General features: G+C 36.3%; 1 protein-coding gene across 1 annotated transcript; it reads right to left on the bottom strand.

The window, feature by feature from the left end:
* Nucleotides 1-11,459: 11,459 nt before the first annotated feature.
* On the bottom strand, nucleotides 11,460-13,151 carry LOC114315438 (uncharacterized). Its single transcript, XM_082890436.1, has 4 exons — nucleotides 13,107-13,151; nucleotides 12,733-12,810; nucleotides 11,848-12,414; nucleotides 11,460-11,735 (listed from the first exon to the last, which is right to left on the bottom strand). Exons 1-4 carry the CDS (start codon nucleotides 13,149-13,151, stop codon nucleotides 11,460-11,462), a joined length of 966 nt encoding a protein of 321 aa, XP_082746562.1.
* Between the last annotated feature and the right edge of the window lie 13,702 nt (nucleotides 13,152-26,853).

Raw genomic sequence — 26,853 nt, forward strand, 5'->3', positions numbered from 1 at the left:
GTTCATAGCCCTCTGATATGTGGCCCCAGCATTCTTCAAGCCAAACGGCATTTTGACCCATTCGAAGGTCCCAATATTCCCAAGGCATCTAAATGTTGTCTTATGAACATCTTCCTCCGCAATGCAGATCTGGTTATAGCTTGAGTGTCCATCCATCATTGATAAAATGTGATGTCCGGCTGAGCTGTCCACCAACAAATCTACTATAGGCATAGGATATTCATCTTTTGGAGTTGCTAGATTTAAGTTTCTAAAATCAATGCATACCCTCATTTTGCCATTTTTCTTGACTACAGGTACAATATTAGACAGCCACTCAACATACCTGGCTGTTCTGATAAAGCCTGCCTTGAGTAGTCTAAAAATTTCTTCCTAGACTTTCTGGATCACCTCTGAACCCATTCTTCTTGGTTTTTGTTTGTATGGCTTGAAGTTAGGCTTCATGGGAAGCCTATGTTCCACTAATGACCTATCCAATCCTGGTAGTTCATTGTATGACCATGCAAAACAATCTTTATATCTTCTCAGAATAACCAATAACTGGTCCTTATCAAGAGAATTCAACCAAGCACTTATATAAATGGGTTGTTGTACAGAATCTTCCCCTAAATTTATTTCTTCTAAGAGGTCTTGTATCTGAGTACTTACCTGAACTCCTTCTTTGATCTTCTCTGATTTTGCAGAAATCTCCTTGCTGTGTTATGCTTCCAAGCTCTTTGATTCCTCCTCTTTATTCTCCTCCTCATAGACAAAATCTGTCCCCAAAGTTTTTTCTTCCTGTATTTCTTGGACTTTTGTTTCTATGTCCAATGCACAGTATTTATCAAGGGTCAAAACTCTGGCTTGTTGCTGCTCCCGCTTGCAGCCAATCGTCATGACTTCTTTCTCCTGCTCTCGAACTTTCTGGACTATTGACTTTATATCCAATATTGAAAACTTGATTAAAGCCAAAGACCTGGCTTTTGGTGCTTCATCTTGCTGCCTATAACCAGGCATCATTGTCATCTTTAACCACTAGCTCTTCATCAGCACTCTCCTGGACTAGTTGCTTTAGGTGTGCTACCTCCTTATCAGCCGTTACTTCGACTGAGCCATCGAATTCCATCAGTATACTAAGCGGTGCCACGCCATCAATATACAACTTGGCTTCTGCGAAATCCGCATAGGCTATGAAAGGTTGAGGATCTGCATTAATTTCCTCCGTCTTCCCATTGCCTAGAGCTATTATCATTTTCTGATGCAAAGAGGAAGGCACACATTTATTAGTGTGGATCCAATCTCTACCAAGTAAAGCATTGTACTTCGCATTGCTATCGATGACGAAAAACGCCGTCATGCAGTCCTTGGTTCCCACACTCAGGTTGATGGGTAGAATTCCCTAGGCCATCTGCTTGTCTCCAGCAAAACCAGCGATGGTCGTACTGGTTGGAATCAACCTGGGATTCCTCTTTCCTAATTTATTCAAGGAAGATTTCGGTAATAAGTTCACCGCTGCTTCATTATCCACCAAGACTCAGTTTAACTGAACCCCATCGAAGAAGGCCTTAATGTACAAAGGCTTAACATGCTGCGTCATGGAATTCAAGGGATATTCGAATGGATATGAGAGGTTAATGCTTACCACTTCCTCGCTCTCATATTCAGCTTCCATTGGGGTAACCATTTCGAAATTATCTTGCACCATACTTGCTTGTGAATCTTCACTAGAAATCGAAATTGGATCAGCTTCCTGCCCCTCTTGATTCTCATCTCCAGCTTGGAATTCCCGTGGTAATATGTGTACCATGTTCACTGATACCGGGGGAAACGAGCCAAACTGAATGGCTGGTTGTACCTGTTTCCCCTCTTGGTCACTTTGGTCAATTTCCTCAGAAACATCCTGCATGATGCATTCTGGTATTTCATTGCTAACGGGTCCCTTCGAATGATTTTCCTCAGCTGGCTTTCCAACCAAAAATGTTTGCTCAGCCATGAAGGCTTCGAACATTTCTTCTTCCACCATTTCTTTCTTCTGGCTTACGCCAACATCTTCTTCCGTTTCGCTACCACTCTCCATCAAAGCTTTCTCCAACCCTGCTAGACTTTCCTTCTCTTTGGCCTTTAGTTCAGAATGAACCTTGACCAACTGTTCTCTGCTGCGATCCACCTCGTTTTGTGTAACTGGCTTTGAATTATGGTCTGACTTTCGATTCTTCTTTTCTCCAATCTGGATCATCGAAGAACTCTCTCCACTTTCTTTCAGGTCTCTCTGGTATTGGGTGTACCTACGCTGAATTTTTCTCCTTTGTGATCTGGAAATAACGGGGACCATATCTGGTTCCCTCGTTCTTGGGTGTTTCAGCAATACCCAGTTGTTGGGGGCCACCAAAGGAGGCTTAACCATCCTACTTTGATTTCCAAAATTCCTTTGGGAAGGCATTTCCCTGGGTTTGTTTTGCATCACAAACCAATCTGGGACTCCAGGTACCCACGAACTTACTGACCCAGACGTTGAACCGCCTCTTTCTTCTTTCGAGGTCACCTTCGAGGCTGGCTGTGAAGACAATTGTCTGGCCCTGTCTCCAAGCTTTGAGCCTGATTCAAGTTCTCGATGATGATAATCATTTTCTGTCCTTCGTGAAGCTGGCCCAAGGGGCCAATTCCTGGCTTTGATCCCAAAACCTGAACTCTTCTCCAGCCTTCTTTCAGAATGACTACTCTCCAACCTGTAATAGTTGGGTGATCTGGACTCATATAAGGGCCTCTTGCCTTTAGTATGCAGTCTATCAATTGCAGGTTCAACCACTAATGGCTGCCGCCTAACATTAGCCGGATACGGCCTTTTGTTATAAGCATTAGTTGCTTTGGGACGCCTCTGCACATCCCTGTAATACTGCTTCCCATCGACTGGAAGGCCTTTCAACCACTTATAACTCAGTCTGCACCTGGGACACATTCGTTGCATTACGGCTGCCTCCAGGGAGTCATCATCCAATGCTTCTTCATCAGAGTCTTCCCTCTGATGTGGGAAATCTCGTCCCATGGCTGGTGGACTTTTAAGGTCTTTTTTGGTTGCTGTCTGGTTGGCCACATGCATCTGTACATTGACTTCCTCCAATTCTTTCAGAGACAGATTCTGAAAGTCTGTCATAATGACATTGGCTGCCACCTCTCCAATTTCTGGAAATGGATTGCTATCGATCCCCATGGCTTTTTTAGCTTTGGCTGGGAACTTCAAACTCCCCTTTCGAATTTGTTCTTGGATCCTGTCTCGAAAAACAACACAGTTTTTAGTCGAGTGAGACCAAGAATTATGCCATTTACAATATATTTTTCCTTTAAGTTCATCAAGAGATGGAATTTTAACACCTTTTGGTAACTTAAGGAAGTTGGCCGCAAGCAAATGATCAAAAATGTCATCTGCCTTAGTTAAATCGAAAGAATATTTCCTATGGATATCTTTCTTTTTAAACTGCTGGTCAATTGTTGTATCTTTATGAATTAATGCTTCACAAATCATAGGCTCTTTTCCCACAATCTCTGCTGCATCGATCTCATAATTAGGATCTTTGTAGTACGTCTTATATGACGCATTATTTCGATCCTGTTCCTCTTCTAGTAATGCTTCATATCTAGATACTTTATAAGTCAGTTCCACTAAATCTCTAAATTCTGTTGAATCAAACTTCTTTCGAAGTCTGAACTCTAGGCCATTTTGGGCAAGATTACTCTACATTTATTTCGAGCCCTCTTAAATCTGGAAATAAACTGAGTAGCCTTCTCTTTAGGCCTTTGACTCAATCTGGCCAAGTCTGCCATGGAAACTTCTGGCTCTGATTGGAAGAACTGGGCATGAAATGCCTCTTCCATTTGCTGCCAAGTCTGGATGGAGCCAGGTGGAAGGTTAATATACCATACAAATGCTCCTCCGGTTAGAGAATTTGGGAATAGTCTCAACTTTATATAGTCATGATTGGTAAATTCTCCACATTGAGCGGCAAACCTAGCAATATGTTCTACTGTTGATTGGTTTCCGTTCCCATGAAAGCGGACAAAATCTGGTATCCTGAAACCTCTTGGATATTCATGTACCCTATCGACTCATTCTGGGTATGGTTTTCTATACACAGGGGTCTGGACCCCCCGAGCCATTGGTCCACACAACTCCCTAACTATCTCAGTGATCTGGTCCCTAGGGACCATATTTTGCACCTGCTGAACCACCACTGGGGGAACAAACACAGGATTTGGTGGACAAACTTGTGCTTGTGGTCCTCTTGGTTCAGAAGGTGGTACATTTGGGACTGGCTGTCCTTGTGGTAGAGGGTGCTGTTGGGGGTGTAGGTAACCTCTTTGAGCCTGTCCTGCAAAAGGACCCACAAAAGGTGCTGGAACAGGTATTGTATTCCTTCCACTTGTAGGAAAACCTTCCAACCCCCCGGGTATAAATTCGAATACGGGATTATTGTACCCCCTGGTGCCAGGTATGGCTTCGAATGTGGGATTTGGACTCATTCTTATACCATTTTCTTGTACCGGGCCAGATCCACCAATCTGCATGGCTTCACTGTTGAACATTGAGGCATTCTGGCCTGGTACAGGCCTCGAAATGGGTTCGTACCAAGACTGAGGTGGTAATCTTTCATGAATCTGATTACTGGTTTGACCATTAGAATGTCCATTAGCTTGCATAGGCTGTTTGTCTCTAACCAATCTTTGCTGAGGGACATTCACCTCCTCTATGTGTCTTACACTCGTTGGTTGGTGGTTATTCATTCGATCCAAAAAGGATACTGCCCACCTTTCCATTGTGTTTATTAATTGCTGTCCCATGGCATCTATCAAGCCGCCCCACGGATTGACTGACTGAGTAGATGGGACACTGGATGGTCCAATTCCTTGGTCTCGTCCACTATTACGAACAAATGGTATTTGTTCTGAAGTATTGGTCTGTTCGACCATGGGTTCCGATAGGATAGGAGTCTCCATAGGATGTGTTATCACATTATCCTCTGGATTGGATGTCTCCACCTCTCCTTCCATGCCTTCTTCCAAACGTTCATTTTCTCCTTGTCTCCTACGTCTAGCCATTTTTTTTTTTTTTAAAAAAAATGTCCCACTGGGCGTGCCAAAAATATATGTTGGCTTTTTTGGCTTTCGAAGGTTACTTTCGTAATTATGAGCGTGCCAGCAAGGATCAATAAGTCCTTACAGAATTGTAATTGCCAAACAATTATTCAGATGATTGTGTTATGGTTCTTTTGGCCTCAATAAAGAGGACTTTTACTGGTGGCTTATTGGTAATTTGACTTCAGAAAACTTGAACATAAGAACAATTAAATAAACTGAAATATTTCATTAGTATGAAAAACTTACAATGATCTTAGTTCCGTAGAGAATTACAGCGGCAATATACTCGAAAATTACTCCTACAAATGAAGTGCGGCGCAAAAACTTAAAGTACAGAAATATAAAGGACAGGAAATAACACTGGACTATGTAAAGTAATTCTTTAGATTTTTTGCCGTCCCTTTCTCTGAAGTCCTTCCTACTATTTATACTCTCCGAAGATAACCATCGAATTGTACTTCAAACCATCAAACTGCTCCTCCGTAGTCGCTGATCATGCTACCTTATAAGTAGTTCCACTACGCCTTCACTTGCAGTTAGGCTTCCCCCTTATATTCGAATTTGAAATGTGAGCAACCGTTGAAGCCACGTCACTGTACGTCTCTTTGTTGATCTGCTACTACTCAGATCTTATAACAACCAATATTAATTGCCACGTGTATGATCAGGATCGAAGACCTACCTGGTCTCCCCATATTACCCTCACTTTGCCACGCGTCGGATTATCACTGGCTTAGTACAAAATGTGTAGCCAACAACACTACATCTTCAAACCCCTAAAGTGAATTCTATGTGTTTGGTTTCCATGGTCCTACTAGTGTGTTCGGCTAAGAGCTCGTTTGGAAAAAAAAAAAAGCCCCAGCCTTTTTAGCTAAAATAACTAGAAAAAAACAAAATAGGTTTTTTAGCCCAATAAGACAAAACATCACATCTAATCCATAATTATTACATTTTTTCTCTCACAAAAGTCAGACAACTAAAAAGTTTATCCCAAACGAAACTTTTTAAACCCAGACTATAATAGCCAAAAAGCCAACCCATATCCCAAACAAACCCTAAATAAATTTGATTTTCTATTTTTTAAAATAATTTTTGAATTTTAGTTCGATGTTGGTTGGTGATGAGACGAAAATAATCTATTTGGTATTGGTTGTCCAAATCAAATAGGTTTACTCGGTTTCGCACCTTTGAAAATTTTGTATTTTATCAATTTTGTATTGTCGAATAAATTTCGTCAGTTGAAAACTAAATTAATTTATATTTTTTGGAAGTTAATTTCTGAAATCATGAAATTATCTCGGTGGTTGATTTTCAAACATAATCAAAAGTTTTGGCACTAGTTTCCCAAATGAAAATCGCGATCAGGAAAAAAAAAATACCACTTTTGCACTTAAAACTCACATTTTCATCATTAGTTGTAACAGAGTACAATAAAATATAGTAATGGAAGAAGCGAGAAATAATGGAGGAGCAATATAGGTTTTAATTTTTTATTTTTCCAAAAGATGTGTATTGAGAATTTCTTTTTTTTTATTTTTAGCAAAAGATGTGTATAGAGAAAACTTAGTTTTAATATTCAGTGTGTATATTGATGTCACTATGGTCATTTTGTTTTATGGTCAAATTATAATAAAAATGGGAGATTTTATTTACACACCACAAATTTTCTTAGTACACAACATTTAACCATTAAGGGTGATTCTACTTACACCACTCTTTTAGCTCCTTACACCCTCCATATAAGATTTTTTTTTTAGTGTTGCTATTAGCACCTGCCAAAATTCTTTGGACCCCCATTTCTTTGGTCCCCAACCTTAAATCCTAAATTTTAATAATATTTTTTTAGACACTCCACTTATTACCAAATCTACCCCTATTCATAATACTTTTACAATCAAATGTACACCCACCTAATTTTCATACCTCTCATTCCTGACTATCGGTCTACCACTGTGTTTATCTTCTCCACAAATTTGGACCCCCCATTTCGGAAATTCAACACTTTACTGCTGTAAAATTTTCCATCTACCATCAAAGGTATGATTTACTGCTATAAAATTTTTCATCTACCATCAAAGGTATAATTTATTTATCTTTTCTCTTCAATTAATCATCACCACACAAACAAAAAAACCATTTACCAACCAAAGCCACAACCACACAAAACCCTAATTGTGTTGTGTGTTCAGTTTTGTGGGTCATATGGTTAACAGGGGATGATAGAATCTTTGAACGGAAAAGTGATGATTTGGAGGGATTATGGGAGAAGATTCACTATATGGCTTCATTTGGGTTTCAATATCTCCTTCCTTTAAAGGAGATTCCCCTTTTTTTTTTTTTATTTCTAGAGATTGGAAGGTTTTTCGAAGATCACGATATTTTTCTTTTGTTTTTTCTTTGCTGGGGACTTCTTGTCCTTATGGTTTCCTTTTTATCGTTATTTTTGTATTCCATGTTCTTACTTTTTTATTAATGAATTTTTTTTGTTATTGACAAAAAAATTATGGCGGGACAATGATATCATGAACCCACCAAGTGGAGATCATATTATTTAAGTCAAACAGAATCACTACCATCCTAATGCTAATTTGTATCATTGATGGTGGAACATATTAAAATAAACTTGTCCACCTTTGAACTCTAAAATAATAGTATATAGCTTCCCTTTAAAAGAATTAATGATGTAGCACAGAAGGAATGACAGTAAAGAAGAAGAACAAAGTATAGACAAGAAGATAAGTGAATAAAGAAAGAAAGTAGAGGGAAGGAGGAAACAGTGAACCAATCCCAAATCAAAAAACTCAACTAATCAATATCTAAGCCAAGTTTGCAAAACCTATTACATATCATCCTAGGAAACCTCAGTAATAATTGCCAAAAAAAAAAAAAAAACTACAATAAATCCTAATAAAACCCAATAAATCAAAAATCAGAAAATAATGCTAAAGCAAATACCTAAACTTCAAGTTTATAGTCACATTTTTTTTGTCCATGTATGTTTAGAGGGATGGTATTAAATTTTTTGTCAGTTAGAACTTGAGAACTTGTGCAAGGTTGAGATACTTTGTAGAATGGAGGTATTAATTTAAATTTGATTCTTATTTAAATTTGAATTGTGTGAGCTAATTAAAGTAAGCTAGTTAAGGATATTAATTAAGTCATCTATCTATTAAATTTGATTCTTATTTAAATTTGATTCTTACTTTGTTGTTAGTTATTATAGTTATTAATTAAGTCATCTATCTATTAAATTTGATTCTTATTTAAATTTGAATTGTGTGAGCTAATTTAAGTAAGCTAGTTATGGGTATTAATTAAGTCATCTGTCTATTCTATCTGCATAACATACCTGCATTTAGCAGTAAAGCCCAAGCTAGTCCAAGCTATATACCAAATAATGCATCTCACACTTAACATATTCACCTCTATATCCTTCATCAGGGTGAAGTTCTTCCCACAAAGAAACAGCATAACACGTAATCAAGTAGGAAATAAACAGCCCAAAGCTGCTCCCAGAATTGTCCAGTTGACCTACACTTGAACCACCCCATTTCAACACACACACCCACACACACACACACACACACACACACATGCACACACACACACACACATTTTCTAGGCTAAGTCACTCAACCCACAACAATAAGAAAACCTGCAACAAATCTCCCTATTTCCTGAGCTAACATACTCAACCCTCATTAAAGCCATTTCACTCAGCAAAGAGGCAGGAAAAATAATATAAGAAGTAATAAAAGACTTAATTCCAAAAATGTATCCTCTCTTCACTAGGCCCTCAACAAATAACTCCCTAATATTTGTACCAGCTTTCAGAACCTGCAGCAAGATAAAGTTAGAAATGATATAGTGCCTTAGGTCACTCAACCCTCCACACCCTGTCCTCTCATGCCTAGGTCTTTGCTCACTGTCACTCAACTCACCATCCCTACAATACAGCCAGCTTAACAATCAGCATAACAACCAGTTAGTGAACATCATAAATTTTGTTGCTTACCATATTCAGCACATAGGAGAAATATGCAACCCTCCAAGCCCCTAACCAATATGTACAGTGGCAGTATCCCTCAAGATGGAATAATAGGTCATAATCAATAAGCCTTTTGTTTTTAATACCAAATTCCTAATTGTTTAGGCTTTCAAATTTTTGCACTTTTTTGGGAAAGCTTTGTTTTTGTCTATAATTTTATTTAGGTTTTTTTTTTTTTGTTTTTGGTTTTGATGGCCATGCTCTTGGCATGCTTCTAATGCATTATATCTAATTGTACTTGGTGGACAGCTATGGTGGAAACTGCTCGAGATCACCCAAAAGTGTCTAGGAGACGTAATGTTATACTTTCTCAAAAAGTGGCTAAGAGACCTCGACGCACTCGTAAGACTAAGGATCAAGGTAGTGGAGTTAATGAACATGACATGAATGACATAGGTGCTGCTCTAGCAAAAATGATTGAGGTTGAAAACGATGGGGGCAATCAATTTAATGTGAGTGATATGGGTGATGATTTGGGGGATGAACCAATAGATATGGGTGATGAACCAACAAACATGGGTGATGATCCAGGTGATGAACCAACAGACATGGGTGACTATGAAGACCAACCAGAAGATACAACTGAAAAAGTTAATGAAGATCTTACTGGACCTTTTCCTGGAGGGCCATATGATCCTTCAATTTTGAAGAGTTTTCATTGTCACATAGCAGCCAAAATTTGGCATAAGGATGTAAGTCATTGTCTTACATTAATTTAATGTTTCAAATTTTGTTTCAACTTTACTAATTCTTTTTTTTTTCTTTTTTCTTTTTTTCTTGTTTTTATTCTATGTTGCAGGGACGTGGAATACTTAAATGCTTAAATCATGGTTTTAAAGTTGGAGAATGGTCATTCAACTTGGAAGATAATGAACAGTCCAAATTTCATGGTTTAATTAAGGATTCGGGGTTGATTTCTTTAGTGAGTTGCTCCTACAAATTTGTAAACAAAGTTGTAGTTTCGGCCTTTGTAGAAAGATGGCAGCCAGAGACAAACACGTTTCATCTTCCATTTGGTGAGATGTCACCAACCTTAGATGATGTTATTGTAATTCTAGGGATTCCAGTGAATGGTAAATCAGTCTCTTGCAAGAAGTTATCAAATGTTGACGCTGCAAATCTTCTAGTTGAGGCTTTTGGAGTAACAATAGATGAGGCGGATGTAGCGTTGAAGGTAGCATGGGGCCAGTCTATCAAGGTAGAATGGTTGAGACAACGGTTTGGGTCAGTGTCTGATGCAGACAATGATAATACCATTGAGTGTGCAGCTAGGGCATATTTGTTATATTTGTTAGGTTGTACCTTATTTGCAGACAAGACAGGCACACGTGTTCCGGTAGTGTATTTGCCTTTTCTTATGGATTTGCGGTCGGTTGCTTCTTATGCTTGGGGTGCAGCTGCATTGGCTTTTTTATACCGGCAATTGGGTACTGCCACAAGGTATGCCGTAAAACAGATGGCGGGATACATGACATTGTTGGAAGCTTGGATTTACGAGCATTTTGTTGGTGCTAGACCCCATCCCAATTTGGACTATAAAGAAGATCAGCCTCATGTCTTTTGTTGGATTTCTCGCACCCAATCTGGTTCGTCAACGTCTATTTTACAAAGGTTGCGAGAGGACCTCGATAGATTAGAGGCCCGTGACGTAAGTGTCAATCTTATGCCAATGTATGTACATATTACTTTTTATTATTCAATCTAATTCATAACTTACATATAAAATTTTTACTATTGTAGGTTATTTGGGATCCATACCATGATAACCGTATTAAGCATCCATTTTTTGATGTTGCTTACTATAGTGGATGCTTAAAATGTATGCACATTGTTGAACCATACCATCCAGATAGGGTACTGAGACAGTTTGGTAGGGTGCAAATTATTCCCTCACCTCCGCTTGCTCCAGTTCGAGCCTTTAGAGGATCCACTTCAAAACAGTACATCATTGCCTATAAATACTTGGATACGATTTGGGAGAGTTGGGAAAATCACTTGTTGTCTGAGATAGGTCGTACTGTTCTAGTCTTGCATCCATGGGATTGTGTGCCAGGTTACTTGGACTGGTTTACTTCCATTTCACATGTGCAAGTTCAAAACCCGACACATCGTTCTAAGTATAATCCACGCACGGAGACATCAGCTGATTATCGTGAACTTCAATTCGTATGTCAATTCGACGCAAAATTTCCTTGACTTGATCCAAGATATCTTTTAAGTTTTGCATGTGAACTCTCAACCCTATATATGAAAATAAACTGTTATAAAAAACCAAACAACTAGTAAATTTAAATGTTCGTATTTACCTATTTGTTGTAGAATTTCCAAAGTGCATAAATGTGTCATTCCAAGCAGCCACAAAGTTTGACTTGTATGTATCCAACCAAGATGAGGTAACATAATGAAGTGCATCTTGATAAGTACTGAACTCACTATATAACAAAGACAGTCGTTGCATGTATACTTCTTCAGACAATGACATAACCAACATATTCCAACTCATTATAAACATATCCCATTTATCCTTGGTCTCAAACATCTTTTTGCAATTGGCAAGCACATTTTTTCCAATATGCATCTACATAACAAATTTGTAGTTGCAGGAAACACCGTACATATGGCATTCATAAGGGCCAATTCTCTATCTGTGACAATAACAGAAGGAAGAGTATTTTCGTCCATGACACTACGCAAAAACTAAGTGCCCATGTATAGTTATCCTCCTTCTCATACTGAAGGTATGCAAATGCAACTGAAAAGGTCATGTCTGTCGATGTCACACCTACAATCTCCAGAAGGGGCAACCGATATCGATTGGTCTTATAAGTACAATCCATCAACAATACTTTTGGAAATGCACGTAACAAATTCAAACTAGTAGGATGTGCAAAGAACAAATCAGTCACTGTCTTAGTATCTGCACAGCTCCTATGCCACTCAATGTACTTGTTCATCGCTAACTGACCTAATAGTTGTTGCATTTGAGATCTCCCAGCTTTCTCAGCAACTTTATACCTATGACGTGCATTGTAAATTGTCTTCATTATGGAAGCATTTGCATCATCACGTTGTTTCAATGTAACCAATATCTCACTCGGTCGTACCATACTTGTCGACATGTTTACCAACAAAGAGGTTTCCTCATGTGACAACCTTCCAGCATAAGAATGACCCTTAAGATATTCTGCAGCAGAATGATTATGCACACCACAAACAACTATCAAGATCCAGTCATCATTTGTGGCTAATTTTTTTCCCTGTAATAAAAAAGGACATTCACATTTTTTTGTACTAGTCAGTCTTGCTTTTTTTGTCTTAGGCCTGCTATTTTTTCGAGTGTCCCTATAAGATCCACTCCTCTCACAAGCTAAGCTAAGTCTTGGCTTCTTACCTCGAATACCACCCCTATCTGAATTCTACACGACAATAACGAATCCATTTTTTCTTCCAACTTGACGTGCCCATCGAATTAACTCATCTCGACTCTTGAAAATCTGAAATAAATAAATAAATTAAACTAACCGATTATTGCACATAAGAAAGGTACATTACTTGTAAAACAATCAAAGACTCACCTCATGAGTAACAAATTCATTACTATAATCCATTACAAGTTCTGAATCAACCTTACTGCCTCTAGTCGAAGCATTACCCTGAAAACACGTGTGAATGTAATTTCAAAATTGAGAAAATGATGTTCATTTTAATAGTCTCGAAACTAATGGTTTTGTTTAATTCAACAATGACGAAAATGAAAATGATATTCGGTTGAACAGTACTGACTATCTGCGTCAATGTTCGGAACCTATGTATTGAACGAAAGGATTATGTTCAGTACTGTATTACCGAACATAATACTAACAGTCATCAAACCAGTACCGAACAGCTCAAACGAAACAAGAACGACCGAAAACGACCAACAATGTTAATACAAGATAGATAAACTTACCAATGGAACGTCGGTCTCACTAGAATTGTTGTCCTCCTCCTCCATTGCTATACACAGTGACATAAGTGAAGCAAAACTTTCAAGTCCAATAGTGTTGATGATGGTGATGAAGATAACACATTCAGGATTTAAGATGATTATGAAAAATAATAGATTTAGGGTTTATGTTAGTTGGTTATGAAAAGTAATAGGTTTAGGGTTTACAAACATGGAATACGTATAGTTGGAGTTGGAGGTGGGTGTCCAATATTATAGAGTATTAATTCTTATTGATAGGTGGGTGTTCCATTTAATAATGTCTTTTAATGTAATTTTACTTCAGGGTATAATTGTAATAAAAAAAATTATAAAATGGGGGGTCCAAAGAATTTCGGCAGGTGCTAATAGCAGCACTCTTTTTTTTTTCTTCCAATTTTATCCATCTGTGAAATTACTTAAAAGGACAAAACACTAAAATTAAATGTACTTGATTATCTCCTTACACTCCTGACCTTTCAATTCCTACTTATCGTTTTCCTTTGTGAAATTTTCTTTTATCTTACACATTGTTGGCTACATATTTTGTAAAAGCCAGTTACAGTTCGACACGTGGCAGAGTAAGGGTAATAAAGGAAGGTTATTCAAGCCTTTAATCCTGATCGTACACGTGGCAATAAATATTGGTCCTCACATGATCTGAGTAACACTAGATCAATAACGGGATGCAAGATGACATATCTTCAACGGTTACTCATATTCAAATTCAAATACAAGAGGGAAGCTCAACTGCCAGTAATGGCGTAATGGAGCTACTTGTGAGGAAGCATGATCAGCGATCATGGAGGAGCAGTTCGACGGTTCGAAGTGCAGTTCGAAGGTCATCACTAACGAGTATAAATAGCAGGGCAGCCCCCAGAAAAAAGGACCGAACTCAGACCATACAAATCAGTCATTTACTTCATATATTTTCTTTTCCAGTTTTTTACATTTCCAGTCTTTAAATACCTGTTCTTTAAATACCTGCACTTTAAATACCCGCACTGCACTTCGATTCATAGGAGTAGCTTCAAGTAGATTCAAGTAGATTGCTGTTGTAAACCTCTCCGAGGCTGAGTTTGGACCATTGTAAGTGTTCATTTTTATGAAATACTTCAATTGTTCTTCATATTACTGTTATTTCTCTTAATTTCTCCTAAGTCAAGCCACCAGTAAAAGTCCTCTTCATTGAGGCTGAAAAGAACTAAAACACAATCGTCTGATAATTGGTTGGCAATCACAATTTCTGTAAGGACTGATTGATCCTTGCTGGCACGCTCGCATTTACAAAAATACCCTTCGAAAAGCCAAAAAGCCAACACACATCTCTTTTGAAAAACTTATAATCATAGTGTATTGATTATCAAAAAAGCAATGGATGAAAAAACGGTGGTGAAAAACCATCAAAAAAAGTAAAATGGTGAGTTTTTTTTTTAGTTTGGTAGGTTTTTGTTTCGATTTTCTGGGTTTCTGTTTCGTTTTGCTAGGTTGGTGTGCGATTTTTGTTCGGTGTTTCGAAATTGAACAAAATAACATAGTCCGGCGTCAGAGTGCTGAAAAAAAAATGTAAGTCTAGTGTCAAATTGCCGAACAAAATACAAATTCTCCAATTGTATGGCAACATAATGCTGGTAAAAACTCGTTTGTCTGGTAACACAACACTGGATTAATTAAAATTCACTAGCATTTTATTACCAAACAGCCCCAGCACAAATTATTACCACATCATTTGGGAGGAAATGGCTCTGTAATTGTATAGCCACAAAAGACTAGACAAAACCATTTATTCTGGCGTTATAAAATCGAATTTTTGTAAATTGTTTCGCATTGTGTGATCAAACAGGCACTTCTATGTGGACTCTACTGGCTTTGTTGGGAAGCGAACAAAAATTATCCAATTGTACGGTAACATAATGCTGGGAAACAAAATATTATCCGGTAACATGAAACTAGAGTAGTTCAAATTGTTTAGCATTGTATTACCGAACGAGCCCAGCACAAATAAAAAAGACATTGTTTAGGATAAAGTGGCTCTGGGAATATATAGCAATTAAATGCTGGAGGGCTCTATTGTTTCCGGCAACCGAACATCGGAATAATTCAAATTGTTTAGCAGTATGAAGCTGAACTGGCCCATTGCACTGAAAAAAACACTTTAATACCATTACAATGTTACTTCTAGCAAATGGTACCATATCCCTCCAAAAGACTTTAATACCATTACAATGCATTACAAACAATAACAAATCCATATGTTCGCCAAAATAAATTTCCATTCACATAAATATTAAATACAAAATAAATGTGAAACTGTTTAAAATTCTTACAAAAGTATGACAATTCATTATTTGTCCAACCAAGCATCTAGTTTACAAAAGATCCAAGGCATCCACAAAAACTATGCCATTAGGGAAAAGTATATCCCAAATTCTGTACGGCCTAGGCATTCACAAAAACTATGTCATCAAAAAAAAAACTAGATCCCAAATTCTGTACGAGCTACGATTTCACAAAAATTATGCCATCAAAAAAAAAATTACATCCCATATATCATGTACGGTTAACACAAAACTATATCTCAAAATGTATACGGGCTAGACATTATGCAAAATTATGTCATCAAACAAAAAGTAGATCTCAATCCTCATGTATGGTCCATCCTACGACGTTTACGATAGTAGACTTGATGCTTTATACGTGTTGAAGAAGATCCCAAACTCTGTCCATCAAGAACTTGCAGCATGCGACCAATGGTTTCATACAACATGTCAGGTTTCAACCAAACTACACAAAATAAGTGGAACTGCCAAGATAATAAGAGTAAAATACATCAAACTGCCAAGAATAGAATAAAAAACGAATGCATAATGTTCATAACATGGTTGGCAGACAATAATGAAGCAAAATTGGTCGGATATGAAACAAAATAGCATTTTCTTTGTGATTTGGACAATTTTAGCCGATAATAGTTTAATGTTGGAGGGAATAAGGAGCAGCATTCAAGTGGTACCAATTTGTTAGTAAGGACAATGGGGTAAGTAAGCAGTCATTCTACAATTAGTGACATTAACCATTTTCTGGTAGTTGTATAAAAACAATAGGGTATATTACATTGATCTCCCCTGATGTTTGGTCAAATTACAGTCAACCCCCAAGATTTGGGATAATTAGACCAACCTTCCCTATGTTTTATAGTCACATAACACTTCGTCCCTGTCGTTAGTCTGCCTTTAGAAAACATGTTGGAATTTGTTAAGGTCATCAATTTTTAAATTGACATGCCAAAATTTCTTTTAACTAATTATCCCATAATTTAAACTAATACCTCAACCTAACAAAATCAGCCTAGTCACCAACCACTCCTCTTCATTCTCTCAACAACACAATGAAAACACTAGCCCAACCCATTTCCTCACCCCTACTCCCATCTACTACACCCTCAAACCCAATTCTACCACTAAATTTTAGGATAAGTTACAAATTTTAATATTTGATGATTTTTTTTTAGTAAGGATTGGAATGTTGCATATCAAATCAAGCTTTTAACCAAATTTTCACTCAAATTTGATGGAAAAAGAGTAAGTATTAGAGATGCTCTTATGTCACCCAACAAACCAACAATTGACGAAAAGTAACACCACAAATACAAATTACATAATTCTCAATTGTCCAAGACAATGCAGCAACTCCACTTAAGAGAACTATATACTTCTGACAGAAACAAAAGAAAATCCTAATGCTCTACTGGTTAGTCAAAAAATGTAACAAAACAACATAACAAGCTAATTTTCTATCCCACTATTATTACTTTTCCCTATTAAATAGTACATTGAATTGAACTTTTCATGTTTGAACCAAAACCCAAAAACCTTAAAACCCCAAATTCCATTTCCATTTCTTTTTCCTTTAATTCTATCAATGGCAAAAACAGAGCTTAAAATTCTCCTGATATAAAATGGCACACTAATCAAACCCAATTGTTTATCTGAAAACCCAGAAAGATTAATACATAAACAAACATGTAAAGTGGAGAAATTGGAGAAATGGGTACCTTATGAGACTTAATTGGGTGCAAGATACGACTATGAACAGAGAGTTTTTGGGGTCGAATTGGTCTATTGGAGTGAAGAGGTGGAACAAATTGGTGACGGAGAGAAGGGCAGAGATTCAAAGCCATTTTCTTCGGCGAAAGAGAGAATTTACTGGTTTCAACTGATTTCAGAATTGTATATATGTTCTTGAATATATGATGAAGTTTTGGGTTTGGGGTTTGGTTTCGTGTCGGTTTATCGCGCGAGCAATGTGGCACGGAATGTGGTTATTCTTTGTTTATTCAAAAAAAATTATGATATAGATGATAGAGATACATATATAGATACATATATATATATATATATGTCTGTCAATATAGAGAGAGAATGAAGAGTTTTTCACTTACCTTGAGCGGATGAGAAGAATGAGGTCAATCGCCCACGCCGTTAACACAGACCACAACGCCGTTCAAATCCCTCCTGCCGTCCAAAACACTCGCCTTCTCTACGTCGGACCCGTCGTCTTGCTGCTGCTTCTTCTCTCGTTTCCCTCCAAAAGGTAAGTGGTGTAAAGAGATGAAAGGGTTAATTTAGGGTTACTGTAGGTAATATAATGGGGGTGTAATGAGAGTTATATTTTTTTTTGGTGGTGTAATGAGATGGAGGGTGTAAGGAGCTAAAAGTGTGGTGTAAGTAGAATCACCCAACCATTAAATATATATGACAATAATACCTTTAAGTAAAATGACTATTAAGAACAACATGGGTGTACATGTACTCATTCAAATAATTCACATATAAAAACACAAATCTCTCTTTACACACCATCACTTATATGTCATATTTTTAAGAACAAATCTCTTTTCCAACACTCATCCAACACTGTTCATCTTCACTATTATAATACAACATACTACACTCATCATCTTCATCATTATAATCTTTAACATTATTTTTTAGGATAAATTACAAATACACCCCCTGAGATTTGCTTAAAATACGAATTGGCCCCTGTGGTTTGGAAAATTACAAATACCCCTTGTTAGAATTTTTTATTTAACATAATTAATTGAAAAAGTGAAATTTCTAATTGTCATCTGTAACGCCCCCCCCCCCCCCCAAAAAAAAAAAAAAACTCCAACATAATCTAGGTACATCAACTAATATTCATTATAGAATAATAGCAATTCCCAAATCGTCATAACATTGATCATTAAAGTTTGTACAAAATAGTCCCACATGCGAATTATACATTCAACGATATTACATACATGAATTTATAACATGTAGAACGTCAAATTCAAAAGTAAAAAAAAAATAAAAAATGTCCTCAAGGGTTTACAATTTCCAAGGTTTAAGCCTAGTTACACAAAAATAGTCCCTCAGACTCAAACAGTTATAGCCCTAGGCTTACAAAATGCAATCACAACAAAACAAAGCCCTATACTCTATATACATATATCCACGCCCTAGATTGGCGGATTCACCACGTTCTTTCCTGCACCAAAATCCTATAGGAGTGAGCATAAATCCCAGTAGAGAATTCTTAACAAAGTATATACATTTGTGCAAGATTCCCAATATGAAATGCACATGCCATGCTATGTCTTTAAAAAGAAGATTTCATTTACATCTTTTGAAAACCAACATGCTCAATGTTAGCTTGAAATCTCAACGATTCAGAAATTTACAATTTAATTCAATGGAGTGGTAAATACGACTCAGGTAATCCCTAAGCTAGTATCTGTAAGTAGGCATAACTAGCACTACCCAAAAATTCCCACTTTATCGGTTGCTAACCGGAAGGGAAGTGGTACCTCCTCCGCACGTGTTTTGGGTCTTTCACCCCGGACACTCAGGCCAACTTAATCAATTTCATCTACACCTCCTATCCGGACTTACCCGACGTATTTATCCCAAAACATTTCAACAAATCTCATTTTTCATTATTACAACATTTCATTCTCAATGCAATTATTCAAACCCCAATCAATATTTATAACAAACATAGTATCGAAATGTTAATGCAATTATTATCCATTCCATGCAAGAATTAACCATGCAATGCAATGTCCTTCCATTCATCAAACTTCCACACAAATGTTTCATTTGTGATCAAATACCCATTTTTCTCCTTTCAATACCATTTCACAAAATAGCCAAAATGTTCGCTACAACTCATTAATATATAACAACATTTCCATAATTCATACATTCCCAACATCTTAGTCATTTCAAGACTATAGCAATATTTGGACAACAACTTCCAATCTCAACAATTTTCATATGTTATGAAACCCATCATCTATATGCTTATTTGTATGAAATCAAGAAATGTTCCATCTTCTTTACTCATGTTGGCACATAAAAACATATATATATATATATATATTAACCATATCCACCATATATCCTCAACTTCTTTCTTTTTAAAAAAAACACCAAAATTTCTAGGTTTTTCGTTACAACAACACACACACACACCCAAACCCTTGAAAGAAACCATAAAAAGAGAACATCACTCCTTACCCAAAGTGATTCAAACCCTCAAGAGATCATTTAAGAGGAACAAGGTTAAACCCACTTTTGAAATTCATAACTTTCTTATTAGCATTAAGAAAAAAACTCCAAATTTAATATCAACCTTGCAAAAACATATATATAGCTCAAAGAAGTCCCTACCTCAAGCTTGGAGAAGAAGATGAGATGAAACCCTTAAAATCGACGGTGTTGAAACACGATCTTCACTGCACACAACGAAGCCCTCGAGAGATTATCCAACTTTAATTGAGAAACTAAGGTCAAAATGTTTATGGATTTGGAAAAATCAAAGATTTAGTGGGTGTTGATGTAGGAATATAGAGAGAATGAGGAGAAAAGTCTTTTTAGAGAGAGAGAGTGACATACAAACAATGAGATACACACAGCCTAAGGAAAGAAGAAAAGCTGATTTTCGAACTCAGCCCGTCCCTCACGTGCGGCACTTGCCCCCGCATGTACGGAGCGTGCTTCCCGTACGTGCGGCACTGATCCCCACACGTGCGGCACTGATCCCCACACCTCCTTTCCGCACTTGCCTTTTAAGCAGAATGCAACCCAGAAACTCCCCTGTTTCCCGCATGTGCTCCCGCACGTGCGGCCTCACCTCCCGCACGTGCAGTCCCTTTCCCGTGCGTATGGCCTAAGGCCCCATACGTGTGGCTTAGCCCTCCAGTCCAGAAAATCTCCAACTCAACCCCAGACACTCCGGATCCAACCTGCACCTTCCGAAACACGTGAAACTTGGACTAGCAATAAATAATAATGAAAATTTTTGAGAAGGAGTTTTCAAAACAACAATCCAACAGTCAAACCAAAACCTTACACTAAAATCCGACGCTATAACAATCGTAAATCGAGGTCAAACAAAGAGGAACAAATGAATAACATGGCCGGTCATCACATCATCTATACAATAAAAAAATTATCTGAATTATTAATTGAAATAAAATTTTAACATTATTAAAAACTGTTAATTAACTTGATAATTTATTAATAAAATGACCCATTTGTTATGAAATTAGAAACCTTAGGGGGCATAATATAATTTCTAGAACCATAGGGGGTAATTTGTAATTTAAGTAAACCTCAGGGGGTGTGTTTGTGATTTACCCTATTTTTTAAATTCAAAACATTATTACTTTTGAAGACTTAGGGTTTTAAAAACATTGAAATCAATTAATTTTGAAGATTTATACACCATGAATGACACGCAGATTGTTGATTTAAAACAATACAACAATGAAAAAGTCAGTTTACATTTTTGTTTTATCTCATTCATATAGAAAATGGCTTCTTCATTCGTCATGTATTCGGACAACCAGCCTTGAACATATATAAAATGTTCAATTATTTACATTTGAACAAAATTATTTTGTTCAAGTTATTAAGGTTGATCAAATATTAAATCTTTTTACACACACAAAAAAAAAATACTGAACATTTTGGTGGTGGTGTGTATCAGTTTATTAGCTTAAGGTTAAAAAATGAAAGTTATGGTGTGAATTGAGATATTTTCACAATCTAAAAATTATTATGTATATGTAATAAGTAATGGTGTGTAAATAGAATTACCCAATAAATTTGTTTTTCACTAAGTGTGTGCACAGAGACTAAAATGTGTGAGGAAATAGAATTTTCCTAACAGATCAGATTTATATTTCAATAATATTCTCTAATAAAAAGACCATTAAGGACAATATAGGGATGTATTCTACCAATTCAAAGTTTCATATATAAAAGCACAAAACACTCTTCATATACCAATATCACCTATAGACATAAAAGCATCCAAAATAAATTGGTTTTGAAGATTTAGGGTTTAAGAACATTGAAATCAATTGGTTTTAGGGTTTAAGGATATTGAAATATATTGGTTTTGAAGATTTAGGGTTTAAGAACATTGAAATCAATTGGTTTTAAAGATTTGCAAACCATGGATGATACTGAGATTGCTGATTTCGAACAATGCAACAATGAAAAGGTTAGTTTAATACTTCGTTTTTTTGATTTTTTGTTTATCTTGTTCATATAGTTGTTGGAAAGATGACTTTGTTTGTCATGTGTTTAAATAGTTAAAGTTGAATTTTTACACAACGTTTGATTATTTTTATTCAAACAAAACAATTTCGTTCAAATTATTAAGGTTGACCAAATTATAAATATTTATACATATAAAATTGAACAATTTAATCTCTTAATAATTTCATTTTTCAAATTTAATTTAATTCAACTCAATAATTTAATTTGTTTTTAATATATTTTCTTTTATTTTTTTACAAAAAGTAGATGTATTGAACATTTAAAAAAAAAAAAAAAGAAAAGAAAAGAAAAAGAAGACAAACAAGCAAATAACATATAAAATTTAATATATGTTTAACATAATAAGTTTGATTGAGTTGAAATTGTTCATGATATAAAGTATAAACGTATTTATTTTGTTCAACATAAATATTTTGACCATATTTAATTTGTTTAATTTTGTTTTTTTTACGATGATACTATGTTCAAACAACTAGAGTTGAGCCAAACTCAAAATAGAAATTGTTATGGAAGTTGAATCTGTAACCAAATCAACAAAAGATAGGAAAAATATATTAAGGTGGGAAAGGGTGTGAATTGGTGAGAATGATAAATCTTCAACATCGATAATGAATCGGTGAAACAACAGCAAGACCGCGGTGAAAAAAGAGATCTAAAACGATGACAATGCACCGGCTGAACAAAACCCTCCGTTGGCGATGGAGATTGTCAATGCCGATGACGGAGATCTATGGTATTCAGAAGATGGAGATATTTAGATATGAGTTGTCGTGTGTATTCAAATAGATAGGTGCTGTGTTACCTTAAGGCTAATAATAAAAAGTTAAGGTGTGAATTAAGATATTTTTAAATTTTAAAAATTATTATATGTGTGTACTAAGTAAAGGTGTGTAAATAAAATTTACCCAATCCGTTCATAATATATACGGAGAGAATTAATATTATGTAAATAAGATTTCCCTAATGTTAATATCTTGAAAAGGTAAAAGACATGTTAGTATTTTGAATATTTTATTTCAATGACGTGTGTAAGTTGAATTCAAAAAGTTTCTTTTGACAAGTTTTGAAAATCAACTTTTTCTCTCACATTTGAATTGCAATAATAAGTTATGGGAAAATAGTATATAAATTTATCTTTTAGATTAATTTTTTAAATTTAATCATGTATAAATAATATGATTAATTAATAATTAAAAAAATATGAGAAAGAGTGTTATCTTTACTAAATTTAAAAATTGGGTATAACTTTTAATCTTGAATATCATTGAGTGATAAGGAGTTATGGGGCTCATGGTGCTCAAGGTTTGCTTTTCTTTTTTTGACTGTTTAATTTTTTAGCTTTCTGACGAGTTAAAAAAGTTGGGAGGTTGCTAAAATATCTATTTTTAACGATTAAAAAAATTGATATGACATCTGATTTTTTTAATTAATGATAAATGATTTAATAATTTTTAACTTTTTAAATTTTTAAGGAAAAAAAAAAAACCAACTTTGTTGGCTAGTCCCCAAACCAGGCGTGAAATTTTCAAAACCAAATACCGAACCGATTTCTAGGGAAAAAAATTCCAACACAAAACTGTGTAGAAAACAGACCAAAAACCGGTCCGTGTATGCGGTTTTTATTTCACCCCAACCCCAAACACCTAAGTTACAATAAATACACGAATAATGATTTGTCCCCCTAATTTTCTCCCCCCGAATCCCCCTAATTTCAGAAGAGAGAGAGAGAGAGAGAGAGAGAGAGAGAGAAAAGAAGAGAGGGAAGAGGAGGAGCTCGATCGTCGTCTCCGGCAGGCCCCGCCTCTGCCTCGCCTCCGGCCCCACCTCTGCCTCGCCTCCGGCCCCGCCTCCGCTTCCTCCTCCCCGTGGTTATGGCCCCCTCCAGTCCTCCTCCTTCCTCCTCCTCCTCCTCCTCCTCCTCCTCCTCTTTCCTTCTCTTCTCTTCTCCTTCTTCCTTCTTCTTCTCCCTCGTTTCTGATTGAAAACAAAAAATGCAGAAATGATGTCGTTTCTGGGATTAGGGGGATTCGGGGGGACTTTTTTTGAGCGACGTAACATTACTGTAAATACACCATTTCAACTTAAATTAAGTTAAAAGTTGAAATAAGTTATTTTTAAACTACACCAAACACTGAATTTGTTTAGGTAGATTGTTTTTAAAGTAAATTTCTTCAAATACTTCAAACCCAAAAAATTTCTTCAAATACTGAATTACACACTATTTCATTTGTATAAAATTGTGAATTTCATATCTAAAAAAAAGTGTACAGATTCTATCTAAATTTATAGGCTCTAAAATATAGCACCAATAACAAATGTATTTTTAAAATCAGACTTCAATTTCTTAGACTGAGTAACTAATGTCTATTAAGTTAATGGTGTTTGTTAATCTCCCTCAAGTGTATTTTTTTTTTTTTTTTTTAATTTTGTTAATGTACATATTAGAAGCATATGCTATGAAGTTTAAAAAAATTATACATTTTACATAAAAAAGTGCATTAATAAAAATATACGATCTTTAAATAATTTTAACATGTTACTTAAAGGCAATGTAATAAGTTTTGTATAATGATAATTGGTGGAAAATCCACACTCATGGGCTCATATGTTATTTGGTTCAAAGTTTGATATTTTTTTGTAGATAAGAACATGTATTAATGAAATTGTTTAGTAAGAATGACAAATTATTTTTTTGAAGATTTTTTTTTTCAATTATACCCCCAGTGTTGTACTGTCATCAAGCGTTTCGGAAAGTTTGCCGAAAAAATTGCCCAACAACAATAGGTGATGGATGGCAATGACAGTGGTGGTAGTGGTGATGTGAACAAATAGATAAATTACGTGGATAGATGTGAACAAATAGATAGATTATGTAAATCATAAAGCATTATAAATTAACGCAGCGAATAAAAATAATTCGGATCATACCTTAATGACACAACCTCGTGGGTAACTCACGTGCTTCCAAAATCTGATCAATCAATGAACCCAGCAGTGGAGTGATACTACAAAATGAGTATCACCCACACAAGTCACAGTGCAAAATGGCTTGATCATTGTTTTCTGGGAGAGAGTCAGAGAGAGAGTATGGGGAAAAAGGTTATGGGTAAAAACTACATAGCGTATATCTGATATACGTGTATGTTTAGATTAACCATATAATCTGATATATAACCAATATCTATCTATCCATCTATCCATATCTATTGATATGATAGATATAGATATCCTGAATGGTTATCCAAATAAGTTTTGAATTCAAATTCAAACTTACATGGATAAGGTTCAAAAGGTTCAGGTTCAAAAGGTTCTAAGGGTCATGCCACATGGGCGCCCAATTTCTAATATCTCCCACTCGGACATGAGTTGGCATGACACTGCCACGTCTCTATCTCAATCTCCCAAAAAATAAACAATCTCATACTAGCCACTGCACCGTGCGACTGCTGAGAACACCTACATATGGGAGCTCTATACTAGAAACTCAAAATGAGCCAGCATAGAGACATCAACCCAAAAAGAACAGAAATAGTGTCTCATATACCCCAGACCCATCTAATTATACCGGTCCAAAAAACATCTCTAATCCTTCAAAAGAGAATGTTTGACCCTCTCAATTCTTGCAATATATTCACACTCAATCCGCTTCTCATACAGAGCGATGTGAGTTGCCGGTAGTGAATATACAACAGTGGTGTAATACTAGATGATCTTCCCTTTGCCCTCATGCCATTTAGTTTAGGATTGACCGCTTTCCCAGTGATGTCCCTTAAGGCCGAATCATACATAACCGCAGGCAACATACCAAAGTAGCAGAACATTAACCCCTTACCTTATGACATAGTCAAAAGTCACAAAAGGGTACATAAATGAAAGTCATATCAATAATGATACGTAAGACTCACACGGTGAGGAAACAGGGATCCATTCTCTCACCTCATTACTCAGTCGCCAAGCACATATAGTATGAATACATGTTACGGTGGAGTAACTCTTCCAAAAGAGTGACGTCATCATCGATACACCGTACATATATAAGTCTAGTCGCTTTCTAGCTCCTAACCCGAATTCTCTATTTGCTCGCCTTCTAGGCGCCAAATGAGATCTCGCATCTGGCTAATCATAACAGGCACAACATGGAAAGTGGGTACTAATATCCATGTTTGATCCTTAACATGACCTCATCTTGGTTGTAACCAAGGCAACATATATAGTGGATTATTTAAGCCTCTCTTGGCTCCAAATAAAAATAAACCACTAGTCTCATCCTTGCTCGCTCCCAAGTGCCAAGGGCGATTGCTCGTGTGAGTGAGCCAATCTTGCCTGCTGACATCATCAACTGCTAATCATTATGACACAAACCATAATAGTGTCAACATCCCATCATCTCAAAATAAGTGATCGATTAAAAAAAATTTGACCACAGCTTGCGCAATTCTAGATTCCAAACATAAGCCTTATCAACACCTCTTGCGATAAGTATATACAACGGAATCCACTATGTGCGCCTCACATGAAATGATTCAAGATCACAATTCTAGATTCCAAACATAGACCTTATCAGCACTTCTTGCGATAAGTATATACAATGGAATCCACCATGTGCGCCTCACATGAAGTGATTTAAGATCACTACCTCTTGCGCAATAACCTCTCTAAAGATATTTTGGTGACCAATTTGCGTTCATTCTTGATGCGCCCAACTAGCGCATATGCACCCAACTAGCGCATTGAATCTTACAAGGAGCAAATTAATATACTACTAGTAAAGCATTTTATCTACAGTCTAATGAGCAAGGTCAATGTCTAAACAACTCAGTTGACCATTTACCAAAGATAACACTTATCATGCCGAATACGCCCACATAGCATACTTTAGGCTCCCACAACAAAGAAAAGATCAAGGAATATAGGTCATCTGTTTCTCCCAAAGACAATCTGAGGATTCACTCAATAGCTAAGGCTCTGGCTTTTACCGATAGGTAAGTCAATGGGTTTGCAATTTTGCATCTAGAATCGTTCTAGGATATTCCTTATGTAAGTCATCGAAGACAAAACATGAATTCTCCCAAAGCAATCCCTAAGGATCGTACATTCGAGCATTACATCACCCATGTCCA

Source organism: Camellia sinensis, chromosome 10 (genome assembly GCF_055761805.1).
Source record: "Camellia sinensis isolate YWXY chromosome 10, ASM5576180v1, whole genome shotgun sequence".
Lineage (NCBI taxonomy): Eukaryota > Viridiplantae > Streptophyta > Magnoliopsida > Ericales > Theaceae > Camellia > Camellia sinensis.

Bases quoted from the DNA above. Each gene is read 5' to 3' on its own strand.
- LOC114315438 (XM_082890436.1), bottom strand. From the start codon at position 13,151: ATGGAGGAGGAGGACAACAATTCTAGTGAGACCGACGTTCCATTG. The intron at 12,811-13,106 runs GTAAGTTTATCT...ACGTGTTTTCAG, and splicing joins GTGAGACCGACGTTCCATTG to GGTAATGCTTCGACTAGAGG. The intron at 11,736-11,847 runs GTAGTGTCATGG...TTTGTTATGTAG, and splicing joins CATGGGCACTTAGTTTTTGC to ATGCATATTGGAAAAAATGT.